General features: G+C 54.6%; 1 protein-coding gene across 1 annotated transcript in view; it reads left to right on the top strand.

The window, feature by feature from the left end:
* The window catches only part of OAS2 (2'-5'-oligoadenylate synthetase 2), a 45176-nt gene extending 30677 nt beyond the window's left edge, over positions 1-14499 (top strand). The window contains exons 22-27 of the mRNA XM_059677105.1: positions 1662-1835; positions 4917-5208; positions 7522-7700; positions 10158-10396; positions 11500-11656; positions 12987-14499. Of these exons, the coding sequence (XP_059533088.1) occupies positions 1662-1835; positions 4917-5208; positions 7522-7700; positions 10158-10396; positions 11500-11656; positions 12987-13076 (1131 nt within the window). The 3' untranslated portion in view covers positions 13077-14499. The remainder of the gene's footprint in view (positions 1-1661; positions 1836-4916; positions 5209-7521; positions 7701-10157; positions 10397-11499; positions 11657-12986) is intronic.
* The last annotated feature ends 1525 nt before the right edge of the window (positions 14500-16024 follow it).

Genomic DNA, 16024 nt, shown 5'->3' with positions numbered 1-16024 from the left:
GAAGGATTGGGACCCTCTGAGTGGTCACCCCTCCCCCTACTTTCACCTGACTCCTGGTCTTTGCTCCCAGCCTCCTAAGACAGCTGTTTAAAACATGTTTCTCCCAACATTTTATTCTGAAAACTTTCAAATGGATAGAAAAGTTGCAAAAATGGTCAGCGCACTTCACCCAAATGCCCTCCACGTAGATGCCCTTCACCTAGATGCCCAATGTTCAACGCTGTCCACATTTGGTGGGACAGTGTGTGTGTGTGTGTGTGTGTGTGTGTGTGTGTGTGTGTGATTAGTTAAGATGAGGCCACCTAGACTCGCATGGGACCTGACTCCAATAACCAGTGTCCTTATAAGAAGATACACAGAGCCCTGGCCAGTTTGGCTCAGTGGATAGAGTGTCAGCCTGCCAACTGAAGAGACCCAGGTTTGAATCCAGTCAAGGGCACGTACCTTGGTTGCAAGCTCAATCCCTGGTCCTGGTGGGGCACGTGTGGGAGGCAACCGATCGATGTGTCTCTCTCACATCGATGTTTCTCTCTCTCTGTCCCCGCCCCCTGACCCCGACTCTCTCTAAAAATCAATGGGAAAATATCCAGGGGTGAGGATTAACAACTACAACAAAAAGAAGACACACAGGGACACAGACACAGAGGGGAGAAGGTCATGTGCATGCAGAGACAGGGGTGAGAGTGATGCGCGTACCAGACAAGGGGCACAAGGGTGACTGGTGCCACCAGAAGCTAGAAGAGGCCAGGAAGGGCCTCCCCTGGGGGCTTCAGAGAGAGCATGACCTGTCCATGCTTTCATCTTGGATCTCTAGTCTCCAGATTGTGAAAGAATGAACTTCTGTCGCTTTACGCCACCCAGTTGTAATTTGTCACGGCAGCCCTGGAAACCAATCCCGGGTCCCCGCGTGTTTAACAGAAGCCGATAGAACCTGGGAAAAGAAATGAGTATGATCATCAGAAATCTGTCATAGCCACAGGGAATAGGAAAGGAAGGGAGGGACAGAGGAGGAGGGGAAGCTGAAGAGTACCGGCCATGACTGACGATGCCACAGCTGGAAACAGTGTGGAGACAGGGGCATGAGGGACCCCTGGGGAGAAGGATTCAGTTCTCAACTAGGGGGAGATTATTGTCTCTGGGTACCCCCCTAAACTCAAATATGTCCCTGGGATATCCTATATGATAAAAGCCCAATATGCAAATCAATGGAATGGCGGAACGACCGGTTGGTGGGGGGCAGGGTCGCTGAGCGGGCAGTACCAAGCCAGCCAAGGTGGGTGCCAGCGGGCAGAGGGAGGGGCTGGCGATCGGTGGGGGGGCAGTGACTGGCGGCAGCAGGGTGCTGGGGGCGGGGCCGGCCGCTCACCCTGCCTGTCGCCTCCCACAGAGGGAGGCCAGACTGTGGCTTAGGCCCGCTCCCTGCACTGTCAGTTGGACATTCCCCAAGGGCTCCTGGACTGCAAGAGGGCACAGGCGGGCTGAGGGACCCCCCTCCCAGCCTCGAGGGCACGAATTTTCGTGCACCGGGCCTCTAGCGTCACTATGAGAAGTAAGGACGGCAAAGATCCCTGGGTTGGAGAGCAGGAGGGAGAGACGGGAAGAAAACCCGGGACCCGCTGGCGGGGGGCCGCTCACAGCAGGGTTCTTCCGCCCTCCCCCAGCCAGCACCGCTCCATGAGACCCCAGGCCACCTTCTGGATAAATTCATCAAGGACTTCCTCCAGCCCACGAAAACTGTCAACATTCAGATCAAGACAGCTGTTGGCATCATCTCGAAGTTCCTTAAAGAAATCTGCTTTCGGCATTCAGCTACAAAGGTCCAGAAGCCCATCAAGGTGAGCACTGGCCTTTCTCTCCACGGGGTTACTCGCGAGATACTAAGCAGTGGCTGGCGCCGTCTCCCAGCAGAGGCGAAGGGTGAGGAAGGGCACTGGGGAGGGCAGCAACGAGGGCGCTGCTGCCCGGGGTGGGGTGGGGTGGGGTGGTGCCGAGGGACTGCTTCTGTCATTAACAACATACTTTTGAGTCTGCAAGCATCCTGGGGCTGCCGGCACCCGTGCGGTCCTGGGCTTCTAGCTGCCTCACTCAGGTCTCTGCCCCCATCTTCCAGTCACCATCTCCTCGCTCTCTCTTCTCTCTTTTTTTTAATATATTTTATTGATTTTTTACAGAGGAAGGGAGAGGGATAGAGAGTTAGAAACATCGATGAGAGAGAAACATTGATCAGCTGCCTCCTGCACACCTCCTACTGGGGATGTGCCCGCAACCCAGGTACATGCCCTTGACCGGAATTAAACCTGGGACCCTTGAGTCCACAGGCTGATGCTCTATCCACTGAGCCAAACTGGTCAGGGCCCTTACTCTTCTCTTAAGGACACTTGTCATTGGATTTAGGGCCCGCAGATCCTTAATTTAGTTCAATCTGCAGAGACCCTTTTTCCAAGTAAGATCGCATTCACGCATTCCCACAGACTTACCTTTGCAGGGCCACCATTCAAACCACGGAAGATTGTAAGCGTGGTGTATAATGAACCAAAGGGGGGCCTCGTTCTTGCTTCAGGGACTGGAGCCTGATTCCTCCCATCAGCTGAGCTGGCGATTCAGTGGATTGGATCACGCTTGTCCATGACCGGAAGGCCGTGGGTTGACCCTCTGCCTGAATGAATTGGGCTGGAACAGGGATTAACTGCAGATCTGTACACAGGGAACAGAACACTCCCCTCTCGCCCCTAGCCGCACAGCCAGGCACTCACTACCTGTGGGTAAAAGAATCCTTTTCTCTACAAAAATGGAATGAGCCCGACCGACGTGGCTCAGTGGTTGAGCTGACCTATACGCCAGGAGGTCATGGTTCCTGGTCAGGGCACATGCCCGGGGTTGCAGGATCAATCCCCAGAGAGGGGCATGCAGGATGCAGCCGATCAATGATTCTCTCTCATAACTGATGTTTCTATCTCTCTCTCCCTCACAATCTCTTTTAAAACACACACACACACACACACACACCACACACATACACGCACAAACACATACACACACACATACACACCACACACACATACACACACCCCACACACACACATACACACCACACACACATACACACACCGCACACACACACATAGACACACCACACACATACACACCACACACACAACACACCACACACACATACACACCACACCACACACACACCACACACACACACATAGACACACCACACACACATACACACACCACACACACCACACAAACACATACACACATACACAGACCACACACATACACACATACACACCACACCACACACATCACACACACCACACACACACAATCACACACACCACACACACCACACACACACCACACACACACACATCACACACACACACACCTCACACACACACACACACACATCACACACACACACACACACACACACCACACACCACACACACACACCACACACCACACACACACACACACACACACACACACAGAAGAACACGGACTGAGCTGTCCAGGGTAGCAGGCAGTGAGGATGAAGGCTGGTGCCCAGCCCGTGGCGGCATGGGGAGGGTCCTCGTGAGGCAGCCGGCTTCTCGGGTCCGAATTTCAAATGACAGCCTGGCAAACAGAAACGTGACAACAATGAGACTTTTGATAACTCTCCTGACGGGGCAGCCATGGCCCAGGAACACAGCCTATCTACTCGGTCCCTCCTGCGGTTCCTCACTGGCTGAGCACTATTCGGTCCCCTGTTTCCTAAGACGCTGCCTGTGTCTTGCTGTCTCCCACTGGGCCCTTTAAAATACTGGCCTGACACCTTTCCCGCCGTCTCCACCTCCCGTGGTGTAGGGGACTCTTCCTGGAAAATGTGCTCTCAGCCATGAGCACGGCCCTCATACCCTCCCTGCCCCCTCCTGTTTGCTCTGGGGAAATTCAGCACCCGCCTGGCCACATGCTGCTTCTTTTCTGTGAAGATGAATCAGAGGCTTGTTTCTCACATCCCCCCCCCACACACACACACACACACGCACCACACACCACACACACATACACACACACACACACACACACACACACGGGCCCTCAGAGAAGCCCATCGGGCAGGGAGCTGTGCCCCAGACCCAGCTCCTCAACATAGAATGCGCCTGGCAGCTCCCCTCGGGCTGTCAAACCAGGGCCAGCGAGCTAAGACTCGTGTTTACATTTCCACAGACTGGCTGAGAAAGGAAAGGGGGGTGGGGTGCGGAAGAGGCAGGAAGGGGGAAGTGGAGAAACCCTTTACCAAAGTTGGCCAAGCCCGGTATCTAAATTATGAATACTCACCCAGCGATGCCCGGATGGCAGGAGAAAACAGTGAGTCGGGGGACAGATGAGAAATGCCAGCATAATGACTGCGCCCGTTGGATCCCTTCCAGGCCACGAGAATGGAAGGGTCCGAAACCGGTTTGGCTCAGTGGCTAGAGCGTCGGCCTGGGGACTGAAAGGTCCCAGGTTCGATTCCGGTCAAGGGCATGTACCTGGGTTGCGGGCACATCCCCAGTAGGAGATGTGCAGGAGGCGGCTGATCGATGTTTCTCTCTCATCGATGTTTCTGACTCTCTGTCCCTCTCCCTTCCTCTCTGTAAAAAAATCAGTAAAATATATTTTTTTAAAAAAAGAAAAAGAATGGAAAGGGAAGCAGGCTTCAGGTTAGCAGACAACCCGGGAGTTACATAAGCACCTCAAAGGGTGTGAGAATCGCCGCCTTCAGAGCCCCTCCTTCTATTCGTGTGTAAAAGCAAACAGTCTGCTGGGGACTCAGCCCTCACTGGGCCCCCACTTGGAATCTCCTCACTCAGTCCCACCCGTGGGAGCCCATGGGGTGAGGGGCTCTCGCTGTCTCCCATCCTGCCTGTCCTCCTCACTAGGCAGGGTCCGTCGGCAAAGGCACCGCCCTCAGGACCGGCTCTGACGCCGACCTCGTCGTGTTCGTGAACTCGCTGACAAGCTTCCCCTCCCAGAAAGCCGAGCGCTACAACGTCATCAAGGAAATCAAACAGCAGCTGGAAGCCCACCAGCAGCAAGTGACCGCCCAGGACGTGGAAGTGACGTTTGAGATTTCCAAATGGGAGGCTCCCAGGGTGCTGAGCTTCTCTCTGAAATCCAAACATCTCAACGGGAGCGTTGACTTCGATGTGCTGCCGGCATTTAATGCGCTGGGTGAGGCCCCCACACCTTCACTCCCGGAGGAGGAAGGGTCTGGAATGATGGTGGGAGGGGGTGGAGAGAAAGCCACGAGGCTCAGGAATGGGTCATGGGGCCAGGGCCCCCACAGGTGGCATTCGTAATGGCAGCAACACCCTGGATAAGTAGCCCCCCCACCCCCCCACCCCCAATCCATGGTTTTCCTTTTCCTGGTTTCAGTTCCCCGTGATCAACCACGGTTGGAAAATATTCAGTGGAAAATTCCAGAAGTAAGCAACTCATCGGTTTTAAATCGCACGCCATTCTGAGTAGTGTGAGGAAATGGCGCTCCATGCGGCCTAGGACGTGACTCCTCCCTTTGTCCCGCGTGGCGCGCTGGGCATGCTCCCGCCCGGTAGGCCCTTAGTGGCCACAGATGATCAGACCACCTGCCGTATCACCGGGCTGTGTCCCAGTCACCCTCACTCACCGCACAATGTCCCCAGAGCTGGTAATTCAGACATGCCAGAGAGAAGCATGAAGTGCTTCCTTCACATGAAGAGTTCTGTATGAACAGGGCCTCTCGGAGCGTGTCCCCTGGAGATAAGGGAGAACTGAGTGCACCTTACACCTATACATTTTCTTATTTTTGTGTTTGTGTGTGTGTGTTTAAATTGATTTCAGAGAGGAAGGGAGAGGGAGAGAGAGATTGAAACATCAATGGAAAAATATCCTAGGGAGAGGATTAACAACAACAACAAAAGTCCCTTACAAATTCAATTCATGGGTGACAGAAATGTAACAGGGTATTAAAAGAAACCAAGGAGCCCTGGCCGGCATGGCTCAGTGGTTAGAGCGTCGATCTGAGTACCAAAGAGTCATAGGTTCGATTCCCAGTCAAGGGCACATATCGGGGTTGTGGGTTCGCTCCTTGCCCCCCTACTGGGGCACGTGCGGAAGGCAACCAGTTGATGTGGGTCTTTCACACCAATGATATTCTCTCTCTGCCTCTCCCCTTCCCTCCCACTCCTCTAAAATCAATAGAAAAGTATCCTGGGGAGAGGATTAACCAAAATAATAATATCAACACTAATAAAAGAGAAAAATGGTAATTGGCGTACGAGCTACCCTTTTCATTGGCTAATCAGGGCTATATGCAAATTAACTGCCAACTAAGATTGGCAGTTAACTGCCAACAAGATGGCAGCTAATTTGCATATGTAGGCACAATGCAGGGAGGCGAAAGGGAAAGCAGGAAGAAGCCCCCTGCCACTGACAGTGATCAGAAACCCAGGGGGGAGCTAAGAGCTGGGGGGCAGGGCAAAGGCGGCCCTGCCCCCCAGCCATGATCGGAGAATCAGGTGCCTTTTCCGCCCTGGCCAGTGAGAGCAGGAAGTAGGGGTGGAGCCAGCGATGGGAGCTGGGCACGGTCGAAGCTGGCAGTCCCAGGAGCTAGGAGTCCCTTGCCTGGGCCTAAAGCGGAGCCCACGATCGTGGGGCCGCTGCAGCTGTGGGTCCCCGCTGCCTAGACCAGACGCCTAGGCCAGAGGCGTCAGGCCTGGGCAAGGGGCCGATCCTGCGATTGGAGGGTGATGGGGATCAACGCCCAAGGGCTCCCAGTATGTGAGAGGGGGCAGGCTGGGCTGAGGGACACTCCCCCCCACACAACCCAGTGCACGAATTTTGTGCACCGGGCCCCTAGTATACTAATAATAGAGGAATATGCAAATTGTCTGGGACTCCATCACAGTAAAGACCAAACAGCAGGCTGTGTGGGGCGACCAGGCCAGCAGTGGGGGCAGTTGGGGACAACCAGGCTGGTGGAGGGACAATTGGGAGTGACCAGGCCGGCAGGGGGGGGCAGTTACGGGTGACCTGGCCAGCAGGGAGGCAGTTGGGGACGACCAGGCCAGCAGGGGGGGAGGGGCAGTTGGGGATGACCAGGCCATCAGGGGGGCAGTTAGGGGCGATCAGGCAGGCAGGCAGATGAGCAGTTAGGAGCCAGCAGTCCCGGATCGGGAATCAGGCCTAAACCGGCAGTCAGACATTCCCTGAGGGGTCCCAGAGTGGAGAGGGTGCAGGCTGGGCTGAGGGGAACCGCTCCCCGCCCCCCATGAATTTTGTGCACCAGGCCTCTAGTAATAATAATAATAATACCACTAATAAAGATACAGACCATATCATTTGTAATATCATTATTCTAGAGATGATCCCAATATCTTACACGAACACTAATAGAATTCAAACTGGTTTCCCAGAACTGAATTATAGTTGTCAGACATGTTTTGAAACGGTTACTTCCTGTGTCTGTAGATTGAGGCATCCTGACATTCTCTCTCCTCCACATAGAGAAGCTGGGACCTCTCTGGAAAGTCTACACCAAGCTCATCGCTCAGTACGAACAGCACGCGGACACCCCGGGGGGCGAGTTTTCTGCCTGCTTCACAGAGCTGCAGCGAGACTTCGTCAGCTCCCGGCCCACCAAGCTAAAGGGTTTACTCCGCCTGGTGAAACACTGGTACAAGCAGGTCTGCATGGGGCGGTGACGCCGGCACCTACTGAGTCTCCGCGCCCACACTCTCCAGGCTGGGGCCCAGCCACCTTCACGCTGGGACCTTTGTGGGGGACCCCCCTCACTAGCCCCATGGAGGGGGGTTGGGTGTAGAGCACCTCCTGCCATCAAAGCTGCTACCTGGGGTTCCCTTGGCCCTTGCGCTGCCCCCCCAGAGCATTCTTCAGGAATGCCAGGGACCCTGCCCGCCGGGGCAGATGCCATTGGGCTCTGCATGCCTCCGAGGTGCCAGCCCAGTCTTCCTGCTGCTCCAGCCCCTACCTAACAGACACGGACGCCGCCTCCTGGAGGCAGGTGGGAGCTACAGGTGGTCCCAGGGGCTGCATTTTCTATAGTATTGATTAGCCCGCCTTCACTTTTTTTTTAATATATATTTTATTGAGTTTTTACAGAGAGGAAGGGAGAGGGATAGGGAGTTAGAAACATCGATGAGCGAGAAACATCGACCAGCTGCCTCCTGCACACTCCCCACTGGGGATGTGCCCGCAACCCAGGTACATGCCCTTGACCAGAATCGAACCTGGGACCTTTCAGTCCCCAGGCCGACGCTCTATCCGCTGAGCCAAACCGGTTTCGGCCCGCCTTCACTTTTTTAAAAAATTTATTTTTTATTGATTTCAGAGAGGAAGGGAGAGGGAGAGAGAGATAGAAACATCAATGATGAGAGAGAATCATTGATCGGCTGCCTCCTGCACGCCCCTTACTGGGGATGGAGCCCGCAACCCAGGCATGTGCCCTTGACTGGAATGGAACCTGGGACCCTTCAGTCCACAGGCCGGCGCTCTATCCACTGAGCCACACTGGCCAGGGTCCGCCTTTAGTTTTATCACATCTTGCCGACAGCCATTTCTGAGTATTTTCTCGACAGCAGGCACCCAGCACGATATCCGTTCTTGCTAAACTGTCTCCTTTCTGTGTCAAGCTCCCCGAAACCTGAGCTGAAGCCTGAGCTCTGTGGCTCCCAGCCCACAACATTAGAGAGAACCCTCCACACCCCGCCAGCCACAGGGTACTCCCAGGGCTGAGGCTACAGGCTGACCTGGAGCAGGTCACTCCACTTCCCGAAGCCTCGTGGCTTCATCTAAACCCGCAATCACCACGCCAGCTTTTGGGGTGGCTGGGAAGGTTAGGAATGGCGTCAGCAAAATGCCCGGCCCCATCATTAGCACACGGTGGCCACAATATAAGCCTAGGAAGACATAGATGGTCAAATCACAACAGAGCAGCCTCCGTGTGCTGCCCAGGAGAGGCTAAGTGAACGCCTGCAGACCTGCCCTGCTCACACCTCCCCTGGCCACTCCCATCCACACAGCCTGCTCACACCTCCCCAGGCCACTCCCACCCACACATCCTGCTCACACCTCCCCAGGCCACTCCCACCACACAGCCTGCTCACACCTCCCCAGGCCACTCCCACCCACACATCCTGCTCACACCTCCCCAGGCCACTCCCACCCACACAGCCTGCTCACACCTCCCAGGCCACTCCCATCCACACAGCCTGCTCACACCTCCCCAGGCCACTCCCACCCACACATCCTGCTCACACCTCCCCAGGCCACTCCCACCACACAGCCTGCTCACACCTCCCAGGCCACTCCCACCCACACAGCCTACTCACACCTCCCCAGGCCACTCCCACCCACACAGCCTGCTCACACCTCCCAGGCCACTCCCACCCACACAGCCTGCTCACACCTCCCAGGCCACTCCCACCACACAGCCTGCTCACACCTCCCCAGGCCACTCCCACCACACAGCCTGCTCACACCTCCCCAGGCCACTCCCACCACACAGCCTGCTCACACCTCCCCAGGCCACTCCCACCACACAGCCTGCTCACACCTCCCAGGCCACTCCCACCCACACAGCCTACTCACACCTCCCCAGGCCACTCCCACCCACACATCCTGCTCACACCTCCCCAGGCCACTCCCACCACACAGCCTGCTCACACCTCCCAGGCCACTCCCACCCACACAGCCTGCTCACACCTCCCCAGGCCACCCCCACCCACACAGCCTGCTCACACCTCCCAGGCCACTCCCACCCACACAGCCTGCTCACACCTCCCAGGCCACTCCCACCACACAGCCTGCTCACACCTCCCCAGGCCACTCCCACCACACAGCCTGCTCACACCTCCCCAGGCCACTCCCACCACACAGCCTACTCACACCTCCCCAGGCCACTCCTACCCACACAGCCTGCTCACACCTCCCCAGGCCACTCCCACCACACAGCCTGCTCACACCTCCCAGGCCACTCCCACCCACACAGCCTGCTCACACCTCCCCAGGCCACTCCTACCCACATAGCCTCCCAGGACTCCGCTGCCCCCCGTGGCTCCTTAATGTACCGTGCGCCTCCCTGCCTCGGCCAGTATCATCTGACGATCTCCCTCTTCCCTCAGTGTGAAAGGAGACTGGAGAAAAAGGGGTCACTGCCCCCCAAGTACGCCTTGGAGCTGCTCACCATCTACGCCTGGGAGCAGGGCAGCGGGGCCACAAGTTTTGACACCGCCCAAGGCTTCCGGACGGTCCTGGAGCTGGTCACCCGCTATCAGCAGCTCTGTGTCTTCTGGACGGTCAACTACAGCTTCGAGAATGAGACTGTGAGGAACTTCCTGCTGAAGCAGCTCCAGAGACCCAGGTGCCCCTCCCCTCCCCTCCCCTCCCCTCCCCTCCCCTCCCTCTCCTTAACCTGATTCCCTCCACCCCTACCTCCGCGAACTGGCTTCGCCTCCTGTGGGGGCCTGATTCATCCTCCTCCAGTGAAACTGCGGGAGGGGGTGCCAACCAACAGAGCCTCCTGCAGAGATACAGCCCAGGGAGGCGGGAGGAAATGTCACCCAGAAGGAACAGGAGGAGGCCCCCGGTCCGGGCTCCTGTGTGGCAGCCATCTTTCTCGGTCACAAGGAGAAGTGGGATTCGTTACCGCCTACGAGGCGGGGCAAGTGTGGTCCTGAGAACTAAGTGTCATTCATAGGCTGACGGATCCTACAGGCTGGTTACTGCCAGGTTTCACCTCCCCTTCCAGCACCGCATCCCACAAAACCTTCATCCTTCAAGGGTAAGAAGGCATCTCCGTTCAGCTGCTCAGAGTCACCAGCCAGGGACAAAAACAGCGGAAGCAAGAGAAAAGGAAATGGGCGAAAAGGAAGGAGCATGGGGAGAGTCTAGGGAAGAAGAAAGAGAGAACAGGACACCCTGGGTTGCCTACCTTGGGAGAGGCTGACTTAGTAACATTCCATTGGGTTATGATTATGCGTCATCGGCCAGTTGGCCTGGCTTGGAGAAGGTGTTTGTATGACGCCCTCACGTCTATAATAATTAGTAGCTTTCAAAACATTTTTTAAAATATATTTTATTGATTTTTCACAGAGAGGAAGGGAGAGGGATAGAGAGTTAGAAACATCGATGAGAGAGAAACATCGATCAGCTGCCTCCTACACACCTCCTACTGGGGATGTGCCCACAACCAAGGTACCTGCCCTTGACTGGAATCGAACCTGGGACCTTTCAGTCCCCAGGCCAACGCTCTATCCACTGAGCCAAACTGGCTAGGGCTCAAAACATTTTTGACAATTATTACTTAATTCCAGAAGATTACTTTGCACAGCATTAGTACACTGAATTCTTGACGTCCAAGTGGTAAGGACACATTGCTTTATTGCTGAGAGGAGGATGGGCCCACAACTCTGAGACCACTGACTCTAAGAAGCAGGCCCCTAACGCCTCCAACCCCTTGTCCAGGCCGGTCATCTTGGACCCGGCCGATCCCACCGGCGACGTGGGTGGAGGGAACCGCTGGTGCTGGCATCGTCTGGCGAACGAAGCTGCCGAATGGCTGTCCTCCTCCCTCTGCTTCAAGGACGGAACTGGAGGTCCCGTCCCATCGTGGAAAGTGCCGGTAAGAATACCCTCCAGGCAGCGTGGTCTGGGGATGGCTCCCTGAAAGGCTTCGATCCCAGAGCTTCTCCTGCTGTCGCCACTTGGACTTTATTCAACCACAGGTGACAGCTCACCCACGTCAGGGGCTTGGGCGTTGTTTGTTCGTTTGTTTGTTTGTGATTCTTCCCATTATAAGAAATCCCAAGGCAGGCACCCAGGACGCCCCTAACAGCTCCACTGTGCTTCCCTGTGAGCAGTTTCCCCGCTGCGGCGCCATCTGCATTCCGTCTGGATCATTCCTTGTGGTGGGGGCTGTCCTGGGCCGTGTGGGAGGCTGAGTATCATCCCTACCCCCGCGATGTGACGATGTCTCCGGAAAGGGCCTCCGGACCTCCAGGTGGCAGGTTCGCAGTCCAGGCAGGAAGGACAGGAGGGGAAAGGTACCTGCTCAAGGGCATCTTCTCAGAAGCCTCATCCAGCAAGTTCTCTTCATGTCAGTGCCCAGAACCGTCCTGTGGCATCTGCTACTTAAAAGTGACTCCAAAGGGGGGGGAGAGGGCGCCACGGATGGGATTGGGTCAGCAACCAAGCGTCTGCCACACCTGCTCCTACTGCCCCTCTTACCAGGACACCTGCCACCTGTACACTTGGTTCTCCCGCCAGGACCTTGCTCAAGGTCCCTTTAAAGCAGGGTTTCTCAACCTCGACACTAGTGACATCCTGGCCAGATAGCTATCGCTATCTTCACCGCAGGGCTGTCGCGTGCCTTACGGAATATTGAGCAGCATCCCGTCTCCACCCACTTGATGCCGCCCAGTTGTGACCATTAAAAATATCTCAAGCCGCCGAAACCAGTTTGGCTCAGGGGATAGAGTGTCAGCCTGCGGACTCAAGGGTCCCGGGTTCGATTCCGGTCAAGGGCATGTACCTGGGTTGCGGGCACATCCCCAGTGGGAGATGTGCAGGAGGCAGCTGATCGATGTTTCTCTCTCATCGATGTTTCTGACTCTCTATCTCTCTCCCTTCCTCTCTGTGAAAAATCAATAAAATATATTAAAAAATAATAATAATAAATAAATAAATAAATAAAAATATCTCAAGACATTGCCTCATGTCCCGTGGGGGCCAAATCGCCTGCTATGAAAGAACAACCCGCTCCACTCCACTCCAGGGTCAACTGTAGTTGTCAAGATCTGTGCTATCAACAAGCACCCCAAAATTATCCCTGGTGATATTTTACCCTCTCAGATACACTTCCTTCTTTTTTTTTTTTTCCTGACCCTTTTAACCAAGGGGTTTGAATGCTCAGAGCCCGTATGATTCTCACATGTCTACTTCTTTCTTTCTAGACGGTGCAGACACCGGGAAGCTGTGGGGCTGGTGTCAGTCCTGTCATCAACGAGATGTTCTCGTACAGAAGGCGCAGAATCCTAGACTGAAAATGCTCGGAGAAACCTCGAGGTCACCTGACAAGTGCTTTTGAAGAATCAGCTCACTGTGTAAACGCGTATCCCAGATCCCTTCTCCCCACCCCCCACCCCCAAACGCCTTCCCTGGTTTCTTGGACGCCTCTTCAAATCAAGACTGCCAGGTCCTTCCCAGAAAGTCTCGGACGCTCTCGCCTTGCTGGGCTCTCACTCCGTGAGTGGCCTGCTTTATTAAAAGTGTTTGCTCTCATCCGTATTTTTCCCATTAGCTCCTCCTTTTTCCTTCAAGTTTTAGAAGCGGATCCTCTCCATCTTCTGAGCGTGAAGCTCTTGACCTGCCCCTTGGTTGCCATAAGTCAGTGATCTTGCTTTCATAATCTCCCACCTCACCCGCCTCCCTCTGGGCGCAAGCCCTGCCTGTGCCTGCTGATCGGAGGCCTCCTAAGCCAGTAGTAAATCAGCCTCTTCAAGATCTCAAACTCTCCTAAGCCTTGGATTACAACGTTTGAGAAATATTTATCTCCTGTTTCCTCCTTCTGAGCCTACCCTAGTCCCCCACCCATGAGTATCTTCTTGCCAAATCTAAAGGCTCTATCCTCTGGCTTTTTCTTCAAAGGTACTTGAAGATCTAAGTGTTTTAACCTCATATGTATCCTCTGAAAGTCTTATTACTGTCATGTATGCCAACTGCCATGTAGTAAACGAAAATTCTGGCCCTGGCTCAGTGGTTAGAGCGTAGGCCCTCAGACCAAAGGGTCGTGGGTTCGGTTCCCAGTCAAGGGCACGTACCTTTGTTGAAGGTTCCCCACCCCTGGGGCATGTGTGGGAGGCAACCAATCGACGTGTCTCTCTCCAATGTTTCTCTCTCTCCTCCTCCTCCCTCCCTTCCACTTTTTCTAGAAATCAGTGGGAAGAAGATCCTCGGGTGAGGATTAAAAACAAACAAAAAAGAACATGTCTGGTCTTTACCCCTAGTTCCTAGCACAGAGTTTCAAAACCCTTGCAGTTTCCTATAGGAGCGTCTTGCATTCATAATGAGCCCCTGCCAGCCAGCCAGGAGTTTATGCTCATGAGGTCTGGCCTCTTACATTTCAACGGAGGGGTTGGCCATGACAGAAAGAGGAAGCCAGAAATTAGAGGATTGAACTCCCAAGAGGAGAGAGGGTTGGAGACTGAGCTCAAGCATGTGGCCAAGGATTGAATCAATCCTGCCTCTCTGATGAAACCCAATAGAAACTCTGGGCGGCCAGGCTTGAGCAGCTTCCTGGCCGGTAAATGCATCGATGTCTTGAGAAGATGGCACATCCTGACTCCACGGGACAGAAGCTCCTGTGCCCAAGACCCTTCCAGACCTCACCCCAATGTTCCTCTTCACCTGGCTATTCCTCAGTGCCCTTGACAGTAAAACGGTGACTGCAGGTAGAATGCTTTCCTGGGGTCTAGGGGTCATTCTGGTGAATTACTGAACTTGAATTTGGAGTCAAGTTAGACAGAAGTACAAGTGGTCTGGGGACCCCACTTGTGGCCGGCATCTGAAGTGAAGTGGGGGCCATCTCCTTGGGACCTTGCCCTTGAACTGTGGTGTCTGCACTAACTCCGGGGAGGGTCAGGATTGAATTGAATTGAATTGTAGGGCACCCAGTTGGTGTCTGAAGGTTGGTTTTAGAACCCACCACTGTTCCCGTCTAGAAGAAAACAGCTATGACTTGAGGTTAAAGAATGAAAGAATGACCACCCTAAGTTGACATCTACTCAGTCTACAACTAGGTACCATTTCCTTCAAGATGCACAAACTTGCCCTAGACACATAGAGAGGGAGCGATCAGACACCGCCCCCTCCTCCCAGGGGAAAATGCACCCAGAGGGACCGTGACACCTACTTAACCTTAAACAAACATGAAGGGCCATTTACAGCCTCGCCTAAGTGACTTCCCCAGGCACCCCACAGGCAGGCAGGGACCATTCGTCTTCCCCACCAATGTCTTCTCAGCATTCAGTAGACACTGAATCATGAGAAAGTAACAAGGGCACCAACCCTTTTTTCAAAAAAAAAAAAAATGGCAACTAACAGCAATGAAGAGGAACTCTTTAAACCCAGCCTTTCTTGCACAAATTGTATTTCAGGAGGAAAAAACACCCAGCCATGACTGTTACGGAAAACAATTTTGAACAGGAGACTTGCATTTACTGTATGTGGAAGGGATGGCACATTAGAAGCCACCATTTTGCAACTTCTGATGAAACAAATGATCCGGGCAGAGATTACCAACGGATGAAACCATTTGATGACATGCAGCTGGGGGCAGACTGTCACCTCCCAGACCCACGGTTTCATCTCAGCATCCAGAGAAGGACAGCCAGAGGAGAACCAAGATGGCGGCATAGGTTAACACCGGAGTTTGCTGCTTTGAACAACTACTTCAAAAGTGAAACTAAAAGACGGAAAGGACATCACCCAGAACCACAGGAACGCTGGCTGAGTGGAAGTCCTACAACTAGGAGGAAAGAGAAACGCACACGGACACTCAGAGGAGGCGCAGTGCTGAAGTCAAATTCTGAGGTGCGGAGTGCGCGGAGCAGGCTGGCGGCGGAGGGCGCGATTGTTGCTTTCAATCGGGAGGGAGTCGCAGACTCTGAGCTCCAGATACAGGCGAGTCTTTAGGGACCCAGACTCAAACGGGAGAAGCGGGACTGTCTGGTTTCGGTCAGAGCGAGTGCAGCTTTCTCTCCCAGCTTTGCAGCAGGTGCTGGGACTCAGAGAGGCAGAGCCCCTGGGGACAGGACTGAGAGGCGCCATAACTGCTCTCTCCGGCCCACCCTGTTGATCCTGTGCGACCCGCCCCGCCCAAGCCCTGCACAGAGGCATTTGCCGGATAGCCTCAGGCAAAGGCTAGATTAGCACCTCCCTAGAGGACAGAAGTTCTCTCACTGCTGACACAGCTGATTCTCATAGCCACTTG

This window comes from Myotis daubentonii, chromosome 19 (assembly GCF_963259705.1).
Source record: "Myotis daubentonii chromosome 19, mMyoDau2.1, whole genome shotgun sequence".
Classification (NCBI taxonomy): domain Eukaryota; kingdom Metazoa; phylum Chordata; class Mammalia; order Chiroptera; family Vespertilionidae; genus Myotis; species Myotis daubentonii.
This window is presented reverse-complemented; position numbering and strand designations above follow the sequence as displayed.